This window comes from Numida meleagris, chromosome 1, assembly GCF_002078875.1.
Source record: "Numida meleagris isolate 19003 breed g44 Domestic line chromosome 1, NumMel1.0, whole genome shotgun sequence".
Classification (NCBI taxonomy): Eukaryota; Metazoa; Chordata; class Aves; order Galliformes; family Numididae; genus Numida; species Numida meleagris.
The window spans coordinates 76,713,583-76,725,980 of NC_034409.1; the positions used below are offsets into that span (position 1 = coordinate 76,713,583).

The 12,398-nt window shown below is 38.7% G+C and overlaps 1 protein-coding gene across 1 annotated transcript in view; it reads left to right on the forward strand.

Annotated features, from left to right (window-relative positions):
* Positions 1-12,398, forward strand: part of TBX15 (T-box 15) — an 89,381-nt gene that overhangs the window by 40,298 nt on the left and 36,685 nt on the right. Inside the window, exon 2 of the mRNA XM_021384721.1 lies at positions 11,395-11,608. Within this exon, the coding sequence (XP_021240396.1) occupies positions 11,395-11,608 (214 nt within the window). The remainder of the gene's footprint in view (positions 1-11,394; positions 11,609-12,398) is intronic.

The following is a 12,398-nucleotide window of genomic DNA, read 5'->3' on the forward strand; positions in this document are numbered from 1 at the left end:
GAATGCCAGATGTTGGAATATGTGCGTGCATGAATGCTGGTGCATCTGTTATGTGGGTAATGGTATACACACATGTGGGACAACTGTGCAGTGTAGGTGTTACTACTCTGAATTCCATAACTTCAGCAGGTGTAAATCAGGGTGGCTCAGTGGAAGTCAACAAAGTACATCGGTGTGCATTTCCTGGAATCATTATGTGTGACTGCATGAAGGGATTTGGACATGTGGTATTGCAGTTGGCAGACTGTGGCAGGATGTGACTTTGGGAGATTGGGCTGAGGACAGTCAAAGAGAAGAGGAAAATCCAAGCCACAAATGCACATCCAAGAAGCATGGATGTTAAAAGAAAAAGAGAAGGAAAGACTGTATGAACTTAGATTTATTCTCCAGGCTAAAACACCAGTTTTGTGCTACTGTTTCCCCATGGAAGTATGTGGAAGCTGTGGGATTTTAGAACACTGGTCTCTTACATAGTTCAGTAATATCTGCTTTAGCAGATCATGCAGTCCAGCAGGAGCAGATCTGAAGAGTGAAGTGGTTGGTGTTCAAGACCTGATGTCCATGTTTTATGACTTTAGGGGAGAGTTAATTTATACTATATTTTGTGGATTGGATGCAAATAAGCATTTGATGCTTTGGGTACTTTTGGAGGGCCACTTTTGTTTTAGACTCACCCTGAAGGAACTGATTACACATGCTACCAGACTCCTCCATAATGTGAACTGAAGTATAGTAGAATGGTCTGGGTTGAAAAGGACCTCAAAGATCATCGAGTATCAAGCCCCCTGCCATGAGCAGGGTCACCAGCCACTAGACCAGGCTGCCCAGAGCCACATCCAGCCTTGCCTTGCATGCCTCCAGGGATGAGGCATCCACAGCCTCTCTGGGTAACCTGTTCCAGTGCAGCACCATCCTCTGAGTGAAAAGCTTCCTCCTGACATCCAACCTAAATCTCCTCTGTCTTAGTTTAAAAACATTCCCCCTTGTCCTATCTCTATCAACCCACGTAAACAGTCATTCCCCCTCAAAGAGTAGTGGCTGGGGATGATAAGGCATTTGCTTCAAAAGCTCTCTTCTGAGATGAATTGGAACATCAGTATAGGCAAACACTCCCAATATGACAATAGACTGTTAAAAAAGCCTTGGTCTTTTTTTTTTTTTTTGACCCTCTGTACCTTTAGTTCTGTACCTTTAGTGTCTGTGCATAGCAATCATACATAAATGAGGATCATTACAGACATTTATGTTCTTAGATTGTTTCCTCTGAAAAGAAGTTCGCTTCATCCCTAAAACTTGTTCTGCTTCTGCTTTTAACTCCTGAAGCTTTTTCAACAACTTCTATGAACAAAATGCTCAGAAGCTGTGCAGTGCTCAGTTCCAGTTCTCTCCTATGTTTTGAGGAGGTTCGTTGCCCTCAAAAAGCTTGACCAGGAGATAATGATCCCCTCTGAACAAGGGTGATGTTCTTTAGTGCTTTTGTGTTGTTGTTCTCCTTTCTCTGTTTTATCACTTACTTTTAGAAATATTTTTAATGTTAATTGCTGGCTGTTGAAATGCTAGAGCTCAGCACTATGCTCTGGTGTTTCTGGAGAAACTTCTCTCTCTACTCTTCCCACATGACTGCATAGTCAGAAGGAGGAAAATGGTCTGGTTTGAATGCAAGTCTGTTGCATGTGAAACAAATGAAAGGAGGAATATGTTTATCACTTTCAAAAAATACCCCAGGGTCACTGTGAACAGTTTAGTGGAAACATATGGTCAGCCTGTGGAAGTGATCAAAACAGCAAACAGAATGCTAGGTTGCAAGAAATATCCTGGTGGAAAGTGCCATTGAAAATACTATAATTTCTGCTATATGGGTCAGGGGCAGATCACTGACTTAAAAGCCAAATACATTTTTAAGAACCAATCTCATACATATATTTACCTGTCTCTGTGTGTGTATATAATAAAGAGAGAACAGATTCAGAGAGTGGGCAACTAAAATGTTTAGAGACACGGAAGAGCTTTCTTATAAATAAAATATAATATAATATTTCTTATAAATAAAATATATAAATAAAATATAAAAGATTTGTATTATAGTTGATTAGTTTATATACAGCGTAATAATTGCACTAAGGCAGATAGTCTCCGAAGCCTGATTCAGAAAGGGATATGTGGGTGGGTCAGTGGTCTGAAAGAAAGCTTGGATAATGAAGCATGTGGATGAAAAAATTGAGCTTAATGATTTGTTGAACAATTGCAAACCCAAACATCAGTCAACAGAACTAGTCTGATAACTACTGTTTTCCCAAAATAAAATTGTAGGTTGTGAATAAAGCGAACAATTTGGTCTCAAAACTTCAGCTCAGTTGGAGTGAGCTTCTTATTTATCTTGCAAAACCATTTCCATGGATGTTTCCTAATGATTATCTTCTGAAAGGAAATACAAGAAACACGTAGAGTGGTATTTATCTCATTACAGCACTACAGCAAATGGACACCTAAACATAAACAGACAGGTGTCGTTATAAGTGAAAAAGGACCCTTTCTCTTCTGTGCATAATTACACTGTGGAACTTGCTGCCATATGACAACAGTTCCTATTGCTCAGTGGGAGTCAGGAAAGGTTTGGATATTTCTCATTATGAAGATGCCACCTGGCTCCCTGATATTGCTGTCATGATAATCACCATGGTATAGGGAAACGTATGTAATGTCTCTTTCCCTGTGGTTTGCAGGCCACCAATTATCTTCAGCTTGCAGATATTTAAAATGTTAGTCATCATTTGTTTGAGCAGTATTCCTACCTACAAAAAGAGGGAAACCTTTTATGGACTTCATAGTCTGGTCTCTGGGAGAACAGATATCTCTGCAGCCTTAACCCTGTGTGCTGATAGTGTCCTGAGCTGATAGTGTTTTCTTTATAAATATATGTATGTATATATATGTGGCCATCAGGGAGACATCCAAGCCACAGAATCCAGAGACAGACTGTCCAAGAGCTTGTGCCTGTTCCTATCAGGGAAGGGCCTGCCACAAGCCTAGGATCTGGTTTTGAACTCCTGCACAATTTGAGGTTACTTAGTGCCAAAATTTTGGTTTAGTTTGGTTTCTAAATATTTGTTATATGGTTTTATTTGTAAGAATAATGGCTCCATGTTTACAGGCTACAGCATATATCTAATACGTGGTACCATATTTTTTTGTTTCCCTTGCTTTCAAGTGTGTTTCCACTCTTTAATTTTACACAAACTCTTGGACATTGGCCAGACAAACTCTCTGTAGTCTGTACAGTTCAGGATCTTGGCCAGATTAAAGTTGTCATCAATGTTACCTCCTTCTTATAATAACATCCCACTTTCTCCCTAGTACTTCTCGTATTTTTGAAAGTTAGCATTCTCTGTGCTCTCCTGGATTTTACTGAATTTTACACTCTTTTATTTTATCTGTTGATTTAACTGAATCTTATTTTTTGTATACTCTTTCTAAACCATTTCCGTTTTGAGTATGGCCTTTCTGAATATTTGCTACTGAGCTATCTTTCTTTTCCAGTCTAAGGCAACACTGAGTGACAGCTGCAAAGAGTTTCCTTGGGGACTTGTAGGAATCTCTTGGATCCTTCTATACTGAAATTTCAAATTACGCTTTTCTTAAGATACTGAAGAGCCAAGTTATTTTTTGTTTTCTGAAAGACAACAATATGACATCAAATAAAAAGCCCAAGTTTTGTTACTTACTGATATTTTTTTCTTCTGAAAGATGATTACCAGAAACTTTTGCTTGGGAAAGGTTATACTTACAAAATACTTTTAAGCAAACAAGTTACTTCAATCCAGAGATGAGAGGGCTTATAAAACAGTCTTTTGATTGGCAGCTGTTCAATGAGATATTTTTGGTTGTGATGGTTTCGTTGATCTAAAGCACAGACCAATGAGCTGCGGACAATTTTCTTAACATAATTTGTTTGGATTACATATGAAGCCCACAAAGAAATCCTGTGCTGTGGAACTGCTCAGAACACTCTTGGCCACCTAGCTTACACTTCTGTAATGAGAATTTGTATTTGCCAAGGATAACTTCAGAGCCCAGCAGTCAGCATCCCCATGCTTAGATGATGCAGCTTGAAAATGGAGCTGAACTCTTGAATATCCGGTCCTAAACAGTATGTGGGCAAAATGTGTAAGTTCTCTTTATCTGTGTAGTCTTAAAAATGGCAATAGATTGTGAGATTAAAAATCACTTCAAAGATTAACTGTGACTGATGTTCTTTTTCCTGGATGGAGCAAGAGTTAACTTTTGAGATTGAACTTTTGAGGCTAAGAATGCTAGCAAACTCCAGCTGCTTTGTACATCTTTGCCAAAACTGAGAAGCCACAAACCCAATCTAACTTGCTGTTCAAACCAGGCTTACAACTGTTTTCCTTTGCTGGAGTGGAACAGAGCAGTTGGAGCATACCAGCGAATCAGGGTGATTTTTTCTTTGCTGAGGTTTGTTAAATCTTATACGGAGTAAGCCAAGGCAGAGGCAGTCAGTTCTTGGCATTGGACAGTCAGGTTGATGCAAGACTTGCATTTAGCGCCAAAGCCACTGTGTTTTTGCTGTTGTATTTGCTTTTATATTCTTCTACTAGTTATGCTTGCCATCATTCTGGCCTTATAGTTAGTCTTTATTTTGGTACAAACAACCATCAGTTTGAGTATATTTCACAGGCTTTACTTGCTCAAGGAATCTTATGAAAATGTCTTTTAAAATTATGATTTATATGAATGAAGAAAATGTTGAGGGTGAAGTTCCAGAGAAGTTCTTTGCTTCAGAATCAGCTTGTCTCTAATGGTTTTCATTTGTCACCATATTGGGTTGCTTCATTTACCTATGAGGGCTCCTCCTATTTTATTATGTTGGTCCATGATGTCAGAGGTGGATGTTGGTGATACGACAGTAGATACTGAACCTTCCCGACAATATTCCATTATATGTTGTTGCCATGTGACAGATGGCAGCAGAGGGGCAGTCTGACAAAATGGTGTCTGACATGGAAGCGTATGAAGCAAAGGTGTGTCACTGAATTCCTCTATATGGAAAAAATTGCACCCATTGACATTCATCAGTGCTTGCTGAATGCTTGTGGAGACCGAACAGTGCGTGTGAGCACAGGGAGGCAGTGAGTGGTGCATTTCAGCAGTGGTGACAGTGACAGTATGTTACCTCTGCTGGTGCAGATTTTGATGAACATGGCATGCAGGCTCCTGTTCATCACTGGCAAAAATGCATAGCTAAAGGTGGTTGAAAATGTGTTGAAAAATAGTGTTTTGTAGCTGAGCATTTGCTCTGTCAAACAGTGTTTTTGTGCTCTTGGTATCTATTGTATTTTTCATGAAAATAAATAGGAGGCATTGCTTTTGGAGAGACCAGTTACACAATAGTTTCCTGTCTATAAAGTGAGATAATAATTCTGGCTTCTAGTTTTTCTTTTTTGAGTTTTGCTGACGTTAGTGCCATTTTGTTTTTCTCTGGTTTCATAAGAAGTTCTGGAAATGTTATTTAACACTACTTTATGCTGTCTGAGACTGTAATGTAGCACTGGTTTTGACGAAGTTCTGGATTTGGACATGCTTATACTGCCCTAAGACTAGAAAATCTTGAAATTGATTTCAACTTGTGGCCACTAATGTAATAAAAAAAGATATTATCAGTGATAAATGTTACAGATTCTAGCATGCAATTGTTAAAGGGCCTAATGCTAAAAGAAAGCACAATTAATATGATAGAGGAATGCAAAAAAGTTCAGGGGAATAATACAATACATAAGGATATCTGCAGAATTATCTTTGTGTTATTTGTTCAGTGCATATGTTTAAAATCACCTATGAACTGCTCAGAAGCCCTTGCTTGCAGCAGAGGCAATTGCTGGCCATACTAATCTCAGTGGCTTTGCTGAACCTCAGCTTGATTCACCTCTGCTTTCTTGCTGCCTGTGCTATTGCAGAACATCTTGTGTAATTTTGAAGTTCCTGGTGGCTTTGTTCAGCTTCTGCCCATGTGTTAGTTATCAGGGAGAAACCAGCTATATATCTAAGTAGTTGCATCAGCAGCCGTCAAACCATGGCTAGGCAAACTCTACTCTTCCAGACTGTTCAGTCTTAGTATGTTTCTGTGTTTTAACTTCCATAGGGTTTTGCAATTTATATCTGGATTCCTGTAATGTCTCTATGCTGATTTCAGCTGAGTTCACAGAAAAGAGTGGCAACCCCCGAGCTTTCTCTGAATGTGCATGTCCAGGATTCTGTACTATCTTTGTAATTTGTAGACCTTGGCTGCCATCAAATCCACTGCAGGAGTGAAGGAAGAATCACCTGTTGCACTAAATGTTCACAAACTTTGCATACAAAAGTGAACAGTTGAAACAAAACAAAACAAAACAAAACAAAAAACCAAAAAACAAGCCCAAATCCCCAACAGCTTGTAACAGCTGCCACATTCCACCCAAGAGAAATCTTTATGCTAATGGAATCTGACAGGATCTACATCAGACATCTACACATAAATTTGAAAAAAAAAAGAGAGGAAAGAAAGAAAGAGACTTCTGGGCTTTTCTGGGTAGGTGGTGTTTTATGTAGACGAGGTTTTTGTACGTACTCTGACTTCTGTAGTTTACATTCTTTGATACCTTGGAGTAAAACATTTGTTGAATGCACAAGCTTCTTGATATGGTCAAGGGCTAAACGGAACTCTGAGTGGTTTAATATGGAGCACAGCGTCCCTGCTGTGTTCCAGCTGCAGAGAAAAATCTGCTGAAGATCCATGCATGAAGTTGCTTAGAAAATTAATGTCTTTCAATGTCTCGCATACCAATCTCTTGTACCAGACTGATGAAAATGTAGGGAATAATAGAGAACTTAGCTATAGAAATAAGGCAGTCACTCACATCTTGTTTTTATGTATAAGAGCATTCTGATCCCGGGACATAGTGTTGGTGCAGGAAGCTGTCTGGAGTTATTGACCATCATCTTGAGGCATTCAGTGTGAATGCTGACCTCAGAGTCACTATGCTTGTGAGAATGGTGTTTTTTAATTCCTGTCTGCCAACAAGAAGCCTGGGAATTTGTGAATCTGAAGAAGTAATGTGCTGAGGTTTCCCAGGATGAACTGGAGATAGCAGGAATGGGAAAAGGATTAAGAAAAAAAAATCTGAACTTGCTCAGTGTTCCTTTATAATCTCAGCAATGGCCACTGCATCCCTAGGAATTCTGAGGGTCACTTCTCCAAGTGAACCTGTGGTTTTCTTGATAGGCTCAAGGTTGCTGGAAGGGCCAAGAAATTTCCTTTCCTCTAGCACTGTGAAAGTGTACCAGCTGGATACGTGGTTAGCATGGTAACAAAGGATAATAGGAAGCCACTCAGCAGGGGAATAGAAAGAGAACAGCCTTTCACACAGTGGCAGTAAGACAGATATATTTCAGGCCTTAGAGAGTTATTTTGAATGCTTCTGAAATCCATGGATGTTCTTGCTGAACTTCTTAGTAGTGCCCCACTAGAAAGTTTCAGGATCCTTGAAATACAATGCTTGCAAGAACCTGTCTCTTTTTGATAGATTAGGCCAAGTCTCACTAAAAAGACTGTATTCTATCAAGAGAAAAACAGAACTCTTTCAACTGCCATTTGCCTAACATAAGCCAGAAGTGGCAGATTGCAACCTAACACAACATTAGAGAACCAGCGTTCCTGTGACAGTAGTCAGAGAAGATCTAACTCTGAAAGAAATACAGAACACAAAGTTTCTGCATTTCCCTGTGGCTGGACTTTGGATTCAAAATGTGGGCTTTTTTACTGGCTATCTTGTTAAGGAAAGGTAAGGAATCTTGTCTTATCCCTTTGGAGCTAGAAGAAGCTATTAGAAACATCCTTAGAAATCTTTCTGTTTGTCCTTTAGTTGGACACAATATGTAGTACCAGCCACAATCTCTTCTTCAAGGCATTCACAGGTATGTTCTCTTTTTTTTTGAGCTTCAGGAGCTATTCTCTAATTCCCTTCTGCTTACACCAACATAATGTAGAAATAATGCCTTTAGGCTTAATGAAGTTGCATCACACTAAAGCTGATGCTTGAAGTAAACAAAGCTACCAGTGTGAATGTCAGAAGAAAACTCAGATTTTCTTCCTGTCCTGTTTTATTACAAGAGCAGCAGAGAGGCTTGAGCTGTGCTAGGTGCCAACAACCATGAAGTATCGAGATTGGTTCGCTCTACATCGTTCTTATGTTGCTCATGTGCAGATGTCAATATCTGTCTCTTCATTAATCCAGAATCCTAACATACACAGGGAACTCCTATTAAAATCCACATTATCTTATAGAGCTGGATGTCACTAAAGACGATTTTCATTTATTAGATACATTTAACTTTCCCTGAATTCCCTGGGTCAGAAATGAACTTAGTGTCTGCAACTGGATGACACCATTCAGAAGGATTTAGCTCAGGAAAGCCTGAGGAGAAAAAAAAAAATTCATCTTAGTACCTACTGAAACTGAACTAAGAGCAGCCGCACTCTAGACTCCCTCTCTTTCATTTCCAAAATTGAAGGAAAGAGAAGTACTTGCTGTTCTGAGCATTTATCTTGCAGTACTATAGATCGTGTTTCAGGGCACTAACTAATATAATTTGAATGAAGATATTTTTTCTGCACTATGTGGTGCTGCATGTTTGGGTAGATGTTGGCATATCTGTAATTAGTTAATTCCTTTTGCAGTTATTGATTTGTGCTAGCATGGCAATTTATGTTGAAGGATGTGGCTCTACTTCCACTTCCACCATTGTCAAAAACTTCCCCCAAAACTCTGCTGAAATCAGTTTAGTGATATCAGCATAAAATCTGTGAGAGGGGGCTTAAGCCAGTGATGTTTAATTTTTCACGGCATGCAATTCCAGTAAATTCCCAGGGTTCTCTGAGACTCCATCCACATGCCCATTTTGAAAGGCTGTCCAGAAAATGCTGAAATGACGCTGGAACAGCATCTAGCCATGTGCCATCTGTTGGCCATTTACTATACTGCTTCAGGGGACATACAGTTTCAACGTGCCTGAATCAGACAGGTGATGTGTCCTAAAATACTTCACCTGTATGCAAACTCCCAGATTAATACGTCATTCAAGGAGAAGGACTCTATAATGGAAGCTTTTCCCTCCATCCCATTCTCTCAGATGTTTACTTGTCCCATGGTAGTTTACCTTCACTTTCTTAGGAACCCAAAGAAGATGTAAGACTATTGGTTAATGATTCATCTCATGAGTAGGTATACAAATTGGTCTTAAAGTGATGTAAGAAGCATAATCTTGCTTCTCCTTAAAGGATAAAATAATTAAACATCACTAGAAAAGCAAACGTTGCATACTCAGGCTCATCCCCTCCAGCCCTTTGAAAAGGAATCATTTGAACTAGAGGATGTAGATTTATTCCTGCATCACTGGGCTTCTTATGCAGGCACCAAATGTCTTAATCCCTCTGTAATTTTGCATTGATTCTCTAGCTCTCTGTCACAGAATCCCAGCAGGTTATCCCTTATTATCTTGAATTAGATTGTGTCTATGGTACTGGTGTTAGGTGTAATACTGGTCTCAATGTAGTAGCCCTCTCTTGGTTGGTTTGTGCTATTCCTTTAGAGAGACAGATCTGTTGTAGCTTCAGCCCAACTTGGATGTCAGTGGGAGACAGAAGGGACCACATATTCAAAATGATTTGGAGATGGTACATACAAAATCTTTTCAATGTCCTACAGAATTTCTGCATCATGCATGCATATTGCCTAAATGCTGTCAAAGTTTATTGACTGTGTCCTTCAAGCAAGTTTATTATCCAATCCACTTAGGGTTCTCCTAGAAGATAAAGGCTTCCTGATGGCTCTTGGGCTTTGAGTTTCTCAAATCCTATCAGCCAAACTGTTTATGTCCATTCCATTGTAGCAGTACAAATTTTCCAGAATGTTTCTTTGGGGGTGGTGGTTCTGCAGGTGACATCTGCATTCCCAGCCTCTTCTTCCCTATGGCACACTGCAGTGGTGTGCAAGCTACTCTGGAAGATACTGTCTCAGAGACAGTTTAAAACTGAGACCTAGCCTGCATGACCTCAGAGTTACTAAAGAGTGTTTAGCCCTTGTTGATATGGAAGGAAATTTAGCTGTGGTCATTTCACCACATTTTTATCACAGATTGTTGCTTTGTGTCTCCCTAAGTTTCTATATAATAGCTGTTCTATTCCCTCACTGGCATGTGTGCACTTAGGTGATCAATGAGGACAATCTATGGTACTGATTTTGTACCGACTTTGAAATCTACAGAACTCTTCTTGATCCATTTGACTGAGCACTTCACATCAGTTTATTGCTCACTTGATCATCTATATAATACTTGTGTCAATTTGTTAAAACTCAGATTCTAAATGTGAACACATTGCTCTACAGAATGAACTGTGAATTATTTTGATGTAATGTGGATGTACACCCTGTTGCAATGAAACACTACTTATTGCAAAAATTCCACCTGATACGCTACATGTAACGTATCTATCTTATTCATATGTGAGATATTTTGGCAAAGATAAGGATACGTGGCTCAACATGCCAGTCTGTAGTGTTAACCTAGTCCAGCCTCAATTTTTTGTTTGCTTTCTTTCATTATTTTTAACAAGTCTTACTTTTCTTTCCCCCCTTAAAGTGAGATGGTTGTCTTGTGCAGTGTTTTATGCTGTTCTCTTCATCTAGTATTCTTCGTAACTTATTCCATATGTTTACCATCTTCCCTTTTTGTTGTTCAGTAGCCTAGAGCATTTTCCTCACCAAAAGCTGCATGGTTATTTTCCCAGGAAACATCATTGTTCCGAAAAATGTTATAGAAACAAATAAAACACATTTCCAAAATGGTACTGCCAAATAGCAAAATACAAAATGCTCATTATTTTTGATGACAAGGATATTGAAAGGAAAAAAAAGTTGTTTAAAAATAACCAATTCTTGAATAGTTGTGCGGGAGGATGTTCAATTAAATGGAATGTAGTTTTCCAGTGAGCCCATTTAAACTTGAAATGAAACTATGGATTCAATTATTATTATTTTTTTTCATTTCACTTTTTTTCATCTATATTTTGTGTTCAATTCCTGGCATTGCACTGATGTTTGTTACTATTTATATTTTATGTGGAGGGTCTTTTAAAATCTGTTTGTAAAGCTTTACAAGAATGCCAGATGTTATGTTGGAAGCCCAAAGATCAAAATCAGATCATAAATCACGACAAACCATATATAAAAAAGCCAATTGCACTACTCTTTAGCACCTCCTTTATTGGCTTTCCTCTTCTCTCCCTTTTTGACTCACAGCAGGTAGATCTGCATTGTCTTACCTGGTGTGTTTACTTTGCAGACTCAGAGCAGAGCACTGGGTCAGACACAGAGGTGTTGGCAGAAAGAACATCTTGCTCATTTGGCTCCCATTCTGACCTTACATCTGGTGGATCAGGTCCTCAGCCTCCTCCACCTTCATCCATGGAAGAGATCCAGGTAGAACTGCAGTGTGCTGACCTCTGGAAAAGATTTCATGACATTGGGACAGAGATGATCATCACGAAAGCAGGCAGGTAAGATACCTCTATTCTGTGTAGTTAAAAAAAAATCAGAACAAAACAAATAAACTACCTTTTTTTTTTTTTCTTTTTTTTTTTTAATGAAATGCCCAAGGGGATAAATATCTGAGGAAAGAAATGTAAATGATTGTCAGATTTTCACAGCTGTATATCCTACCAGTTTTATGAAGATCAGTAAAATGATTCCATAATCATGCCTGAATCAATGGCTTCAAAGGGTAACTTACAACTGTAGGAAGCAGTTGAGGGTAATCTTTCCTCAAAGCAAATAAATAAGGAAATGATCCTTGTGTCGCTGGTTTCACTGAATTTGAGACGAGTTATGAATTTGGGGATGAGCCATTAGAGTTTCTTTTCACGTTCCATTAGCACTTCATGACCCAGCTGATTTAATCCTATACATATTCTTGTTTAATCTCACCATTGCTATGAAATCATGTATTCCTGCAATTCTGAATAGATAAATTCTAATGATTTCCTGTATTATAGAAGAGGAGGTTTAGTATTTACCTCTGCTATTGCAAATGATCTCGTGTCATCTGTGGCTAGGAAGAGTCACTAATAGCCAGATTAAAAAATAAAAACCTGAAACTCACTCTGCCTTCCTGTTATTTGGGTGTCTCATTGCTGTCTATTATTAAAATAACGGCTAGAAATCTGTTCATCAAAGAACAACTTGAAATTAGCTGAAAATCTCTAGGTCTCACAATGTATTAAATAGTTTAAATTTTTAGACATGTTTGTGATAACATTTTCCTTTCTTCCACTAAACTATATTTTAATA